General features: G+C 42.5%; 1 protein-coding gene across 1 annotated transcript; it reads left to right on the forward strand.

The window, feature by feature from the left end:
• The first annotated feature begins 54 nt into the window (after positions 1-54).
• On the forward strand, positions 55-13,852 carry MYOC (myocilin). The gene is made up of 3 exons (XM_039349024.1): positions 55-682; positions 1,268-1,357; positions 13,068-13,852. Exons 1-3 carry the CDS (start codon positions 121-123, stop codon positions 13,850-13,852), a joined length of 1,437 nt encoding a protein of 478 aa, XP_039204958.1. The 5' UTR covers positions 55-120.
• The last annotated feature ends 3,280 nt before the right edge of the window (positions 13,853-17,132 follow it).

The following is a 17,132-nucleotide window of genomic DNA, read 5'->3' on the forward strand; positions in this document are numbered from 1 at the left end:
CTCCCTTAACTCCCAACCCTACAAAATTGTGGTCTGCAAGCATTGAATGAATTTATCCATGTTGTTTCTCAAAGAACTTGCTTCATTTTAAAAGAGAGAGGCTGGTGTGAAATCACAGAGATGCTGGTGACATGGCTGATTTCAGTCTGGATGGCATGGGGAGCATTGGGGAGTCACGTCCATTTTTATAAAAACAATAACCAGGATGGAAGATGCATTTATTGCTTTGCAGTACCCAGTAAATATGAAGACAGCTGTACTGGCTTAAGTGAGATATTGATAAGCATTCAAAATCTCCAGCGAAAAAGCAAAGCTCAGCAGCTGGAACTAGAATCAACTAGAACTTGGCTTGGCCTTCTGGAGAACCAGGTGAATCAGCTACATGGAAGCCAAGTTAGGAGGACTTCCTTATCTACAGTTGACTTGCTTCAAAGGGAGGTAGAGAGTCTGAAGAGGGGACAAGCCCAGAGGGACATCCAAACCAGCAGCCTGGAATCTACCATAAACGAACTCCTTCAAGATAAGTCAGCTTTGGAAGAAGAGAAGAAACGGCTGGCAGAAGAAAAGAATGAGCTTGAGAGAAGGTTAGAGAACAGCATTGAGGAGGTGGCTCAGCTGAGAGTAAGCCATTGTCCTCAGACCAGAGAAGGCAGCAGTGAGTTCCTTCACAGCTCTCCGAAAGGTACATGGCTCTCCAGCTCAGAAATGTGCTCTTAAAAATCTATAATGTGCGATTATAAATTATTCATTTTTAATTATTCATTTTTTTAAAAAAGAGAAAGCAAACAAGTGAAAATTTTTTTATGAAAATAAATTAGAGAAACTTATGAAAATTTATCCATGAAAACAATATACATCATTTTTACCAATAAAGAGGATTTTTGAGTTTCCGAGTGCCAGGGTCTGCACCATTTAGTTATTTAAAGATAGAATTTTTTAACAAGGAGTGAGGGAGAAGGGGGAAAAACTTCTAAAAACCTAAGTAAATATTGGATCTCTAATTTCTCTATTGTTGTATTCTGACTGATATACAATAAGGTAATAAGTTTTAAGAATCTGTTAATCGCTTTCTTATGCTACATGTCCAGCCACATGATATGGTTTTGATCTACCTGAATTTATGGAAAAAGCTCAAAGAGTGAAAGTAACAGCAGATCAGGATGTGGTAAACTCCAGCAAGTATGTAATTAGCTGAAGTAGCATGGAGAAATCTCTGATTCAAAAGCAAGTAAGAAAAGAAAAAATATATAAGTTGCTACTTCTACAGCTATAAAAGTTGTCTTGAACTGCCAGAAAAAAATAGCTGGTCACATTGTTTATTATGCTAACAAGAACAAAGCCTGTGAAGATCTTTATGGTAAGCCATTTTCTTTGGCATTTACAGTATGTTATCTCTGGCTGAATTTATAAAGCAGTTGTGAAAAAGCTAAAAGATCTCCAGCTTCCCCTTTTGGGGATTTGCTTAGTCCAGACCCATTGGATTTTAAAAAGCCAGATGTTGAAAAAAAGAGTAATGAAATATGGAATTGGGATCTGGTGTCTGTTAGTGAAACATTTTGAAGTAGAAAGCCTCAACTGCTGTTTTTACTTTTCTTTTGAATACCTCGGGCTATTTAACAATTTTAGTTGCAAAGATATTTTAATTGAGTAGTCTGAATTAATTTAGTCCACATTCCTTTTTCCACTAGTGACTAATTAGAAAGTTCGCAATCAGGGCATAAGTGGAACAGCCATCATTCCATCATTTGCTTCCAACTGATACTCAGAAGTCATCTTACCCACCTTTAAAACAGCTGCATAGCTACCTGTAGTGGATCATACACACAGCACTTCTGATTTGGCAGTTATTCTACCTTTCTCTCCCTAATAGATTTGCCCTCCTGGAAAAATCAGAGGAAGTCAGAGAGGACCACTGCTTGGATCCTGTAAAATTTCATAAATTCAGACTATGACAAATATTTCTCAAAAAGATGATAAGATGATTCCCCTCTAAAAAGAAGTTTAGATATTAACAATGCTACAAAGACAGAAAAAGTTTGTACATCTTAAAGATGTCAAGTTTGGGGCTTCCGGTTCCGGTTCGTGGCGGTGCGGTCGAGCAAAGGGAGTCGTCCTTTTGCCAATCAAGTTTCCCCTGTCGGTAAACCCCTTAGAGCAGTGGTTCTCAACCTGTGAGTCGGGACCCCATTTGGGGTCGAACGACCATTTCACGGGGATCGCCAAACAACGCAGTCCACCATTTTTTCCCCTTTTCCTTAGCTGTGCTACTCCCTTTTATTCTATTGGCTTTTGAAAGCCAATAGAATAGACTCTCTTGAATAGAGTCTAATTCTATTGGCTTTCAAAAGCCAATAGGAATTGTCCAGGCTGTCTCTGCCCTGCAGAGCCCACCAAAAGTCCCATTCTGCAAACGGTGCTGCACCAGTTGAGTAGTCCTCGACTTACGACCGGTTGGGGGTCGCGGCATTAAAAAGGTTGAGAACCACTGCCTTAGAGGGTTGAAAAGACACTCTGGAGGAGCATCTACCATTGAGGAGGCTTCTCGGTAGTTGCAGAGGAGCGGCGGTATCCTCTGTGCACCGAGTATCTCCTTTGGGCTGACAGGGTAAAGATCGGCCAGTAAAATGGCCGATCATTTAGCTGTGCCAACTGCAAGCCACAAGATCAGTTAAGCAAATGGACCCACTGTGGAGAACTCGGTGAGACTTTCCTTTTACCTCTACTTTCTTTATACCTGTGAAAAGTTTTTTTTTCTTTTGAAATTACTCCCTTTTTGATGAAGTGGCTTGTTAAATGGGGGAAGAGAAGCACAAAGGATTAAATTATTTTTGTTTTGATGACTGATTTTATTTTTGGATATTGGGAGCCTCAAGAAAGTTTTTTTATAATATTTGGAGAATATTGTTTGCTTGTACCTTTATGGTGTCTGGAAGGATTGAACATCTGATTACTTTCTGGGGGACACCTTTTGATAAACTTATTCATTGTACTTGCTATCTTTTCTTCGCTGGAAAGGCTTTCATTTTGTACAAAGAAAAAAGGCGAGGAAATTGGGAGGAGAGGGATATTGTGATCGCTCTTTAAATATAGTTTCCTCTAAAAGGATAAAGACTTGAAAGATAATAAAGATGGAGGAAACTGGTGTAGACTTTTACAAGTATATTCTGGCTAAAATTTTGGAAAATACGGATGAGATAATTGCTTGTTCAAAAGAGATTTTTTGTTATCGACAAGGAAAAAGACAAGGACTAAGTGAAACATCAGTTTATTTACAAGAGGCTTGTACCTTGCTTACCGAGGTGGAAGAAGTAAATTTACAGTTGGACAATCAATTGATTTTGAAAAAAAGATTTGACATTAATGGACAAAAGGACTTATGATAAGGAACTAGATGATCCCACTTCAGAAAGACAAGTTGATCTGCAGACGTTATTTGAACTTGAGATAGAGGAAAAATTATGGGAAGAAGAGAAACGTGATCAAAGAGGACGACATAAAAGAAGGGACTTTAAGTGAAATTTATTCAATGTTAAAAGAAAGGGGAAATGATGTTCTGCCACGAGCCATTCAGACTAACTATAACTTTTATATTAAACTTAACAAAGTGCACAATGGGAGGGTTATTTTGGAGTGTATAGTGTGACAGGCGGAGGCCTGATTATGGAATCCTGTTTGGATTAGAAAGAAATCCAGAATAAGATATAAATATTAAATCTGATTATAGTAATGTGGTAATGGCCTTATAGCGATCTGGATTGATTTGGACTTGGACTTTGTTAAAAGGGCTTTATATGTTTTTGATACTAGAGATGGGTATAATGAGAAAAAAACTGAAATATGGGAAATGATGGAATTAATTATTGAAGATTTGGAGAAATAATGAAAAACAATAGAAGATTGGCGAGAAAGAGAAGAATTTACTTTTGGAGTTCATAATGCTTAAATAAAAAAAAACACTTGGGGCACCTGAATAGTAAATGAATATGTTAGTTTAAGATTAAATATTTGTAAAATTAAGAAAGCATGATACAGGATTTTTGGGATGGATAATGAATTTGTAAACTTTTATGGATTAATGAAATTTATATAGAGTGATATATTCAATGAAAATTTGTTTTAGAAAAGTGTTAATGAGTCTATAATAATATAAATAGATAGAGAATGTTAGTCTATTTTTAATTATATGATTTGGATGAAATGTTATATTAGTGATGAATTGGTTTTAGATATCGACTTGATTATAATGTCTTTAAATAAATGGAGTTCACTAAGCCTAAGTTAAATGTGAGAAGAAATATAGGTTTTTATAGATTAAAGGTTTTTTTTATTAATGTAGACAATGGTTAGACATAGTAATGAATGAACTCAATGAAAATGTACTAATCTGATTATAATATTCTATATAGATAGAGAGAGAAATTTTTAAGAAATAATGGGTATATATTTACTATGTTATTGTTTGTTTTTTAAAAAATGGATCACCATGTATTCACGTGAGTTCTTAAGCTGTGTTGGTGTAAAATGGAAAACTAATAAAAAGTGTTTTGAAAAAAAAGATGTCAAGTTTAATAAACTGATTATTTTTATATTTGGCTGTACACTATAGTATTATTATATTTGGTTGTTTTCGCAAGTACAGTGCTTCTGTACTGTAGACAAATTCCTTATTTGTTTAAGCACATTTGGCCAAATAAATAAAGTATAAGTGCAAGCCTTCTGATTACTCTAGGTTTGGATGACACAAAAGTGATTCTGAAGCATTCCAGCAAAAGTTGTTTGACTCCTTCTGGAAAGCAGAAAGAAAGGGCTATAGAAAACTGTATATTAAGCCAAGAATTGTCTGACTTTTGAGAAGAAACAAGGAAAAGTGGAATTGGAAACAACTAAGGGAAGCAACGTTGGAAAAGAATGACTCAAACTTTATGATTACAAATATTGGACTTTAATGCAAAAGCAAGAAGAGAGATAAAGACATTACTAATGGACCAAATTGGAAAAAGCTGCTGATTTGGGTGTGGTGGGATCTGACTTATTGTCCTTTGAGCAGAGAATGGGAGATAAGAATATTAAAACAATTATTCATAGATTTTGGGAAAAGATTTTGTCAGAAGAAAAGAAGAAATGTTGGAATTCTTTAGCAGACACATACTGTTTTTTCTTAGCATCTGTCCTGCATGGTTGTGAGGTCTGCTTGCTTAATTCTTACAAGAATGTCTGCCAATCCGTGATATGACCCAGAGAGTGAGGTTTTATTTTAGCTAGCTTGTTGCAGAGCCTGATGCTGATTTGGGCTAAGGAGTGACTGGTCCAAGGTCACAGGCAGTCACCTTCTGTGACTACATGAAGACTAGAATCTCTCTGAAGGGAGACTTCAGAGAATAGTAGATGGAAGGTGATGGCCATATTGTTATGGTCAGTCCTCTTGGTGAGATCCACATTCAGTCCCTTTGAAGTTTTAATGAAGGAAGTGAGAGCCATAAAACCCCTTTGCTCATCCCCCTTCCCCTTCGTAGTATGACAGAATCCAGAGAGGGCAGAAATGGGGTTTTCCATAGTCGATAACTAGAAATTAAATATAATTGGATTCTGACAACCTGCCCCCTTAAAAATAAGAGAGATCCACCTGAAAAGAAAACAAAACAGGTATAAAAGTTAGTCTGGCTTGTTAGGATACTCTATATGAAATTTCTTTAATAGCTTCGGGGCTCTGACATGACGTTTATGGACCCACTCGTTTTGTGAGGCAGGGAAGTGTTTCCATGCTACTAGGTACTGAGTTGCTCCATTATATCTCCTAGAATCTAGGATTTCCTTTATTTCAAAGTGTTGTTCGACCTCCACCATGATTGGAGGTGGGGGGGGATTTTTGGCTGTAACGGTGACTGATGCTCTCTTTTCAGCAAGCTGCAATGAAAAATTGGGTGTATTTGCCTGAGATTTTGGGGTAATTCTAATTCTACTGTTACTGGGTTTATGATTCTTTTAATTGGAAAAGGCCCTATATATTTTGGTCCAAGTTTTTTACAGGGTTGTAGGGATTTTAGGTATTTTGTAGATAAGTACACCATTTCTCCTATAATCAATGGTGTAGGCTCAACCATTCTTTTATCGGCTTGTGCTTTGTATGCCTGCCTAGCTTCATCTAGTGCTTTTCTAACTATTAGCCAGGTGTTTTGTAATTGTTCCATCCATTTTTTCAGTGATGGGATCGCTGGTTCATTTGGGGTTAGTTCTGGCATGGGGTTGAAACTTTGACCGGTAGCTATTTGAAAAGGAGTGTAACCTGTGCTGGAGTGCACTGCATTATTGTAAGCAACATCTGCGAAAGGGAATAGGTCCGTCCAATTCGTTTGCTGGAAATTAATAAAGCATCTTAAATATTGCTCAAGTACTGAGTTAGAATGTTCTGCTTGTCCATTTCCTTGTGGTTGATGGCTAGATGTCAGTCCCTGAGTGGTCCCTAAGAGGGATAAAAATTCCTTCCAAAATGCAGACATAAATTGTACTCCCCTATCAGATATGATGCGTTGGGGTATCCCATGCAATCTGTAAATAATGCTGGACGAAAAGTTTCGCTAAGGCTTTTGCGGTGGGAATCTTTTGACAAGCGATAAAGTACACCTGTTTGGAAAACAAGTCCATGACCGTCCAGACAACAGTATTCCCATTGCTTTCTGGTAACTCCACTATAAAATCCATGTCTATTTTCCTCCAGGGGGCTGAGGGATTTGCCACTGTTTGTAACAGTACGGGCGATTTCTCTTGCAACCTCTTTGCAGTTGCACACTTTGGGCAGCTGGCCACGTAACTTTCTATGTCCTCTTTCATGGGTGGCCACCAAAATTGCCATTTAATTAAGTGTAATGTTTTTACAAATCCAAAATGCCCTGCTGATTTTGTGTTGTGGCAAAGCTGCATGAATGTGACTCTTTGGGTTGTTGGTATATATAACTTTTCCCCCAACCAAGGCAGCCCATCTTTCATTGTGCACACGTGTTTATTTTTCTGGAACTATTCATCTGTTTCCAAACTTTTCCGGAATTCAATTCCGGTTTGGCTGCCCAGCTGTAGTTTTAATTTAGCTTGGGCTCTGGTGGTTACTGGCGCTGCCAGTTGTGATTCTACCATCATCGGTTTAGAGTCGGTGGCTCATGTGCTGTTATATTGGGGCATGCGAAATAGTGCATCTGCCAGGAAGTTCTTTCCCCCCGGCAAATGCTTGAGCATAAAGTGGAATTGGTGAAAATGCTGGGACAGCGGGCTTGCTTGGGGTTGAGCTTCCTGGGTATTTTCAAGTCTTCCAAATTTTTGTGGTCTGTCCATACCTGGAAAGGGATTTTGTTGCCTTCAAGGAACTGGCGCCACCAACGTATCCCGTATGCCTCTTTCTCCCACATGGGCCAGTGCTGTTCCGTTTCAGTGAGTTTCTTGGATGTATATGCACAGGGTTGCAATACCCCTTCATCATTTTCTTGTAATAGTACAACCCCCACTGCCACATCACTTGCATCCGCCTGTATTATGAAGGGCTTATCCATGTCTGGGTGCCTCAGTACTGGTTCAGCAGAAAAAAGTCTCTTTAATCTCTCAAATGCCGCTTAGCACTCCATTGTCCATGTTAATGGCTGGCCAGGTTTTACTGAGGATGCTCCCTTCATTTTTAGTAAGTTCGTGAGGGGCAGGGCTATCTGGGCAAATGAGGGGATGAATTGGCGGTAAAGGTTTGCGAAGCCCAGGAAACTTTGCAGTTGCTTTCTTGTGTGGGGTGGTGCCCATTCTAATATTGCTCTGACATTCTCTGGGTCCATTTCAATGCCTTGGGGGGATATGCGATAACCTAGGTAGACTATCCTTTCCTGGTGGAATTCGCATTTTGAGAGTTTGGCATATAGGTGGGCGGCTCGCAGTTTCTTTAAAACCGCTCTGACAAGGTTGACATATTCCTCTTTTGTTTCGGTGAAGATAAGAATGTCGTCTAAGTACACCAGGACCCCCTTAAACAGGTGCTCCCTTAGAACGTCATTGATTAATTGCATAAATACTGCGCCCCCCCCTTGTAATCTAAATGGCAAGACTTTGAATTGGTAGCACCCAATTGGGCAGTTAAATGCAGTCTTCCATTCATCCCCTTCCTTAATTCTCACATGATAGTAAGCTTCCCTTAGGTCTAGTTTAGTAAAAAAATTTCTCTTTTGAGAGGTGTGACAACATGTCCTTCATGAGGGGCAGGGGGTATAGGTTATTTTCACTGATTGTATTCAGGAGCCTATAATCCACGCATAAGCATAAAGAGCTGCCCTTCTCACTAAAGAGGACTGGGGCGGCCACTTTAGGCTTGGCTGGCTCAATGAACCCCCTTTCTAGGTTTTTCTTTATGAATCTTTCCATTTCCTCCTTCTCCTTTGGGCTCATGGAGTATAATCTGGGCTTCAGGAGTTTTGCCCCAGGCTTGAATTCAATGGCACAGTCTGTGGGTCGGTAGGGGGGAGCTCATCCGCCCTCTCCTCACTGAAAATGTCAGCAACATCTCTGTATTCTTCTGATATTTCTGGTAATCCCTTTTCCTCTCCCATGGATGCTTTTTCCGTTCTTAATTTTGATAGCTCCCCTTGGGATTTTAAGTCCATAGGGTCCCCCTTCGGGAATTTGATTTCTGTCATCCTCCAATTTACCCAGGGGTTCCATTTTTTTAACCATTCCATCCCTAGGATCATTGGGCATTCCATGCCTGGGGTCACTACAAACGTTATGTCTTCCTCATGTTTGCCCAGGGAGAGGTCTATTGGTAAAGTGGCTAGGGTAGCTGGCACCCCCCCCCACTGCTATGGATCCATCTAACTGGCCAAATGAGATTGGTTGTTCCAGTCTCCTCGACGAAATGCCCAGATTCCCCAGTAGCGTCGGGCTAATGAGGCAGTGGGTGCAGCCAGAGTCTATTAAGGCTTTCACCTTGACAGCTTCTGTCATGGGTGGAATTAATATAGTCACTGTCTTGAGGATGGATGCGATGGGTCCAGTTACCAGGGGTTTGTCCTCCAAGCTGTCGTCTGAGGCGTCCACCGGCCCTGCAGTGTAGGCTGGAGTTCTTTCCCCATGATGGACAGAGGTAGGGGATTCCACAGCCTCCATCACTCTCATGGCAGATTCTTTTGCCTTAGCTGGAGACTTCCCAGATCTGCTGGCTGGTGATCTGTCTGGGTTGTGCTGGGAGGCTTTTGAGCGGCCTTCTACAGCTCGATGCCCCTCTCTCCCACACTTGAAACACCCCATTCACTTCTTGGCCATAGCCAATGGTTTCACTGGTTCACGTGTCAACTCAGGCGGTGAGCGGCTCCATTGTTTTCCTCGGCAGTGCCTCTTCAGTAGGTCGATCTCTGCTTCCTCTGCCAGGATGTACCATTCATCAAGTTGGTGTGGGTCCCCTCAGGGCAGGCAAGCGTCATATAGGTCGTAGTTTAGCCTGTCTTTGAAATGGCTAAGGAGGATGTCTTCTGGCCAATTCAGTTTGCTGGCAATGGCCCGGAATTCTTGCGTATATTCGGCTACCGGGCGTTTGCCTTGCCTCATCGTTTTTATCCTTTCACGGGCTTTGCAATCAGCCAGGGGGTCCTCAAATCACCTTCTCAGAGAGGACATAAAACGGTTGAAGTCATTGAGCTCTGGGGCATTGGGGTTGTGCAAGTTCACCACCCAATCTGCGTCCGGCCCATCCAGAGCAGATTGCATGATCCGGATACGGGCTTTGTCGCTTGGGATGTGCCGCCCGTATTCCTCCATGTAGCTGAGCGTGTCGGCTCCCCCTTGAATCTCACGTCTAGCGGCGGGAGTCTTTGAATGGATCGGTGCCTTCATTGTTGGTGGTAGTGTCTTCCATCCAGATCTCCATCTGTGGGTCGGTGGGGAGTGGGGACTACTGGATCAGCAGACGTTCCCGGGGCTGCAGGTTCCATTTCCCACTTGGTGTCTCTCCTGTTGCTGCTCCAGGAGCTGGTGTGGCTGTAGGGCTCAGAATTCTCCTCTCCTAGGGAGCTGAGGGTTCTCTTCATCAGGTCGATAGCTTTCTCTAGGATCCAGCCTAAGTACAGTGTCCAGCTCCCTTCCTCTTCACTTGCATGCAGGGATTTCCCCATCTCCTGCTTCCATTCTGGTTGGTTGGCCTCCCGTCTTAGGGTCACCTTTCTGGATTTCTTTTCCCACTCACCTTTCTTTCCAACGCCCATTCACCACCGAGGTTTGTGGTCACGTGTCTCCACCACCTCTTCTCCTGAGAAATCTGACCTCTCAGATCTCGATATCTGGCAGGGTTTCAGTCGGGGCAGCGGCTCTCTTTCCGGGGAGTTTTCTCCCTTCCTTGCTCCTTCGTCTGACATGGTAATTTTTGCAAAGTCCCCTGGCAAGGTTCTCCCTTCCAGGTGGACTAATTCTGCAGATCCTGTCTAATGTAAGGACCCACCCCACTTTACATCTTAAGAAGACAGAACTCTTGGAATATCTCTTCCAACAGGCATCTTTATTAAGAGAAAATGGTTGCAGGCATTCTAGACAGGATCTGAGGGACCAACCCCTACCATTCAAGGTTTTAAGTGTTCCCAAGCAGCCCCCACCCCACCGTCCTTCCAGCGACAATCCGAGGCATTATATTTCCACCCCCTTTTCCTCATGACCGGCAGAAGGGAGACTTCAGAGAGTAGTAGATGAAAGGTGATGGCCATATTGTTATGGTCAGTCCTCTTGGTGAGATCTACATTCAGTCCCTTTGAAATTTTAATGAAGGAAGTGAGAGTCATAAAACCCCTTTGCTCATCCCCCTTCCCCTTCGTAGTATGACTGAATCCAGAGAGGGCAGAAATGGGGTTTTCCATAGCTGATAACTAGAAATGAAATATAATTGGATTCTGACATCGGTTCACCCTGATAGTCTGCAGGAAAGTTACATGAATGGGAATGCAGCTCTTGATGGGATTATTTTAGGAGCATCATCCTGATTTATGTGAAACAGCATTTGATAAGACTAGTTGCATAAACTACAATAATTTTGCACACACTATCCAATGTGTTAACAATGTAATCCTATGTCTTTGAACTAGAAAATAAAGCCAGTTGAACTCTGAAGAGCTTATTTTGAGAAAATGCATTCTTGGCTAACTATCAGGCACTCCTTCCCCCATATGTTTTTAGTTCTCTTTTATAACAAGCAGACTATGTTTTGTTCAGTTGCTCCCTGGCTCTCAAGCAAGCTCTTTCTCTTCTCTTTCCCTTCCCTTCCTATAGAACCAATCCTACGTTTCACATGTTCTAGATCTGAAGTTCTACACAAAAGTTCTATAATTGAGTGAACATTTCTTCTGAATTTTGTTTCTTCTGCATTGATTTCAAATGTTGGAAAAATGTGGAAAATATTAACCTACATCTATTTCTCATTATTCTTTTTAGAAAAAAAAATTCAAAAGGGTTATAACTCTCCTTTTTTCTAAGGACAACTAACCTTTTTTGAAATATATGACATCATTTTGAGCTAAAATAGGAACTACATTCTGAATTTAGTAATACACAAATACTGTTACATCCCCCCAAAACTGCCAATGTTGTAAATGGTATTCAGAATTATAAAAAGTAAAGGGATTATTTGAGAGATAACGTTCATTAAAAAACACTCCAAAACAACTTAAAACACTCCAAAACAAACATATAGTTAGCTGTCTTGATTACCAAAAGGTGGACTATAAATTAAAAACATTAATAAATAAATAAAATGGAAGAAGCCTTTCCTCCATTTCTTATCCTTTCTTGACTAGCAAAGCCAGGAAAAAACTAGCTTTAGAAAACTGGTACTAGTTGGAATAAACACTATTAGCCTAGACCAGTGGTGGTGTGATGACTCAGGCCCCGAACAAAGGCAAAGCAATCAGTTGGCCAGAGCAATAGTCTTTTTAATCACTGCCAATGTTCACCCAACAGCCCCCACATATGCTGGCACGAGTTCAAACAAAACAGCCAGGGAAATTTACACTGTTCTTAAAGCAAGACAGATAACAAGCAAATGTATAATCCTTTTAATTCCCAGCTTGCCTGTGAACTGCGAACTGCATACTGCAGATTGCAAGGAGAGATCAGCAGGAAGCAAACTGGTCCAGAATACAAAGTGTCCAGGTTACAAGAGCACACTATCTTAAGATTTCATATTTGTTCCCGGCAAATGCCCCACCCACAGCATTCCTTAAATCCTACTCCCCAGGTGTGCCTTGTGGAGTGGGGCGGGACTCTCTCCTCCCAAGCAAGTGAGCCTGCTTCCGTTGTTCCCTCCTCTCTGCTCTCCTTGCTCTAGGATCAGGCGGGGATGGGCCTTTCTCCTCGCCTGAACTCTGCCTTCCCTGTTCCAAACCTGAAGGGCCCTGGCCTGCCTCAGCCTGCTCCTCCCCACAGTCCTCTGAAGCCACAGACACCCCCACCTGGGCCTCAACAGGGAACTCCATGTCTTCCTCAGAGTCAGGCTCGGACGGAGGCATGACAGGTGGTGAACTTATGGCACGGGTGCTAGAGGCAGCACTCAGAGCCCTCTCTGTGGGCATGCGTGCTGACACCCCACTCCTAGGCCTTCAGCTGGGTTTTATAAAAACTTTTCACTTTAGGCCTCTGCTGCCGTGTGCAAAAAAAAGGTTCAATCAATCAGTCAATTTCAACTTCTCGCGGGAAAAAAATCTTGCAAAGTTGGAATTGATTGATTGAACTTTTTAGTTCCACCCAGTCTGCCGTTACCACCGCAGCCACGCCCAGCCAATGAGTCATGCCCAGTCAATGGGCCACACCCACCCAGCACCCGACAATGCATAAGTGGGTTTTGAGTTACAGTTTGGGCACTCGGTCTCTAAAAGGTTCGCCATAACTGCCCTAGACAGAGCAGGGGTCTGATTAACTCAGCTACACATGTTCATAAAGGCTACTCTGCCAAATTAAAGGCATCCTTCTTTTGGATTCTGTCTGGAGATCCTCAAATTTTAAAATAATAGTTTATAGCTACATATTTCTTAGCTGGAAAGATTAACTTCCTTGTTTATTTCCTGAATTAGGTTGTGGAACACTAGTTTGGGTTGGCGCACCAGTGACCTTTCACAGGGCTGACACCATTACCGGAAAGTATAGCGTGTGGATGAAGGACCCACAACCTGTGTCTCCATATAGCAATGAGACAGTTTGGAGAGTTGACACCGTCAGTGCAGATATCCGCCATATCTTTGAATATGATGATATGGATGAGTTTGTGAAAGGCTATCCTTCCAAAGTGCATGTGTTGCCCAGATACATGGAGGGCACTGGGGCTGTTGTTTATCAAGGTTTCCTCTATTTTCAGAGGCACAAGTCTAGAATGCTGGTGAAATATGACCTGAAGAATGAAGTCATTGCAGTTCAAAAGGGGTTGCCCAATGCTGGCTATCATGGACAATTCCCCTACTCCTGGGGTGGATATACAGATATTGATCTAGCAGTTGATGAGATTGGACTGTGGGTGATTTATGGCACTGAAAATACCAAGGGAGCTATTGTGCTTTCCAAACTGGATCCCGAAACTTTGGAGATTTCACAGACATGGAAGACCAATATTCACAAGCAGTCTGTGGCTAACTCCTTCATGATCTGTGGCTCCTTGTATACCATTAGTAGCTACTCATCCCCTGAGGCTATTGTGAATTTCATCTACCGCACAAGTACAGGTAACACTGCACCACTGAAGATCCGCTTTGAGAACCATTACAGATACAGCAGCATGGTAGACTACAACCCTACAGAGAAGAAAACAATGGCTTGGGATAACTTCAACAAGGTGGCCTATGACACCAGACTTTCCAAGATGTGATTACCTTGGAGAGATTGATCATGGGAAAATAGATAATGGAAATAGAGCTAGAAATCTTGATAGCAAACTTTCTTCTCACTAATTATCAACAGGCATGAATCACCCAGAATTTCTCCTGAGCTAGCCTAGTGGAAATAAATAGCTATGCAATGTGAGATTGACTCATAATCCTTTTAATGAGTATATACAATAAAATAGTCTGTGAATTACACTTCACAGGTAATTTTCCGCTCTGTGTATCTTCTTTAAAACATTAGCCTATGCATGCTGCAGCCAACTATAACACAAAGGCATACACCTATCAAAATGATATAGATTCTCTCTTTTTTAATAATTTCTTTTTAGTTTTCCCTCAATAAACAAAGTTAATCCACTTAATAATTTGCTCATGAGAACATTCCTTTGATTGAGAAGAGGATTTAAGCCTAATATTTTGGTTGCTAGGCAGGACTGAATCAATTTTTTTACATTTCATTACATTTACAGTACATGCAGTGATTCAAATTACAGAGAAGCATAAAAATGTAGAATCATAGGGCTGGAAGTGTTGTGTCCTGGGCCTGATGAGGAAACTCAGCAGGCCCAGAATTGTTGCAAATGGTCCCGGGCATTCTAAAAGCTGCCCGGGACCAGACAAAGTGGCACCAGCCTTGTGTGCATGCGCAAGGCGCGAAGAAAGAAGACATCTTATTGGTTCACGCTGTCCAGGTTTCAAGCCCTATAAAAGGCCTGCGTGCCTTTTGTTTTTTGCTTGGAGTTGGAGTAGGAGAATAAAGCATTGTTGTTTGTCATCATGAGTCTTCATCATTCACCCACAAACGGAGAACACAACACTGGCGATGAAGAAGGGATTCTTTGCAAGCTAAAGAAAAGATTTAAGGACTTACTTAAGAAGTCCTGAAGAGGGGAAGTTGGCGTCTAAATCAGCGTCCCAGCCTGCCAGCATAGCGTTGCTGGAGGGAGAGCTCGGCAAAAAGACCCTTTCCCCGAGCAGCAGCTTGCAGAGGAAGCGAGTGGTGAAGATCGTAAACTTACAATGTCGAAGATTGGCTGCTTGGCTGATTTCGATGTCTCCCACCCAGAGAGATGGAACTCCTACGTTGCACGGGTGGAGAATTACTTCAGAGTAAATCAGATTAGAGAAGACGGCCTGAAGGCAGCCACCCTTTTGTGTGCCTGTGGACAAGAAGCCTTTGACATCGCAGAAAATCTGGTGGCCCCTGCACCTCTGGAGTCAGTGGCATACACTGACTTGAAGAAAATGTTGAAGGAACATTTCCAGCCGAAGTTATCTGTCATTGCTTGGAAGCACGCATTCGAGCAGAGAGACCAGAGGCTGGGTGAATCTGCTGTGGACTTTATTGCAGCCTTAAGGCAAGCAGCAAGACCTTGTGAGTTCTAGGATCTGGAAGAAAGGCTGTGAGATTGCTTTGTTTGCAATTTAAGGAGCAGAGACTTGCAACAAAAGATTTTTGCAAAGGAAGATGTCTCCTTACAAGATGCGTTGTGAGAGGTGGCAGCTGAGGAAGCAGCAGACGAGGCTGTGAAGGCCTTGCGCCTTGCCAGAAATCCTCCAGAAACAGTTACCGTCCATCAAGAGGACGCTCGAGAAGGATCAGAAGTGGATCCTGAAGAGGAGGTCGACAGATTGCACCAGCCAGCTGAAAGGAGGCAGAAGGGACGTCCGGTAAAAGCCACAGCATCTCTTCAATGCTTCGGGTGCGGAGGACATCACAAGCAAGCGGACTGCAGGTTTCGCTCCACCATCTGCAGGGCGTGTGGTAGGCAAGGCCACATTGCATCCATCTGTTTGGGTCACCAGAAGATTTAACCTCGGGAAGAATTGCTTCAGAAAGGTACCAGGGTCCCCAGCCAAAACAGGGTGGGTTTCTGCACAGAAGCATTCTAAGAACAGGAACACACAAGCCCCTTAAGAAGAAACTTTCCCTTAACGTAAGGTTGCAAGGGGTTCCCTTACTAATGGAGTTGGACACAGAGTCCGCTCTTTCCATTATTTCAATTAATACCTTTAAAAGGATTTGCTGCAGTAGTGGCCTTCGAGTTAAACTCAGGCCATTGAATCTAATACTCACTGACTTTCAAAATTCTATGGTGTGTGTTAAGGGGGAGGCCACCCTTAAGGTACAGTATAAGGATTTTGAAGGTTCCCTAGATGTGGTGGTTGTTGGGGGTGATTGTACGAGTCTTATTGGACTCGATTGGTTCGAGGGCCTGGGAATCCAGGTGACTGGGCTGCACAGTTTGCAAAGGCTGGGCCTTGCAGAGGTTTGCAAGGAGTTTGCAGATGTGTTTAGTTTAGAGCTAGGATCCTACAAGGGGCCTCCCATTTCACTACGGTTAGATCCAACCATCACGCCCATCAGGGTTAAGCCTAGGAGGGTACCTTTTGCCCTCAAGAGTAAGAAAGATGCTGAACTGGACAAATTGCTCCAGCAGGGCATTTTAGAACCTGTGGATTCTAGTCCATGGGAAACTCCCATAGTAACGCCTCTAAAGGCTAATGGGGAAATACATATATGTGCAGATTACAAGTGTACACTGAATAAGGCATTGCAACAGCACGCTTATCCAGTCCCTGTTGTAAGCCACATCCTGGCCTCCCTCAAGGGGGGGCGCATTTTTGCGAAGCTTGACCTGGCACAGGCCTATCAACAGCTACCTGTTGATGAGGCAGCTGCAGAGGCCCAGACTATTGTAACTCACAGAGGCACATTCAAGGTCAAGAGACTGCAATTTGGGGTCAATGTAGCCCCTGGCATATTCCAAAGTATCATGGAAAGCACACTTCGAGGTATTCCTGGGGTCTGTCCCTATTTCGATGATGTCCTCATTGCTGGGGAGTCATTTCAAAATTTAGCAGAAAGATTAAGGGCTGTCTTGCTTCGTTTTAGAAAAGCAGGCCTTAAGCTAAAGCAGGATAAATGCAAGATAGGAGTCACTTCCACTGACTTCTTAGGTTTCAGGATTGATGCCCAAGGCATTCACCCTGCTGAAGCTAAACTACAAGCTATTCAACAGGCCCCAAGCCCCAAGTCCAAGAGTGAGCTGCAAACCTTCTTGGAGCTCTTAAATTTTTACCATGGATTTCTCCCACACAAAACTGCAGTGGCAGAGCTGTTACATAGGCGCTTAGACAAGCAGGCTCCTTGGCAGTGGACTAAAGTCCATGACAAGAGCTTCAATGAGGTTAAGGTCTTGGTCACTTCTAATGCTGTTTTAGCGCATTTCAATGAGCAACTGCCTGTTTGCATCGCATGTG

The sequence above is a fragment of the Crotalus tigris genome, unplaced genomic scaffold, assembly GCF_016545835.1.
Source record: "Crotalus tigris isolate CLP2741 ecotype Arizona unplaced genomic scaffold, ASM1654583v1 scf7180000018217.1405312, whole genome shotgun sequence".
Classification (NCBI taxonomy): Eukaryota; Metazoa; Chordata; class Lepidosauria; order Squamata; family Viperidae; genus Crotalus; species Crotalus tigris.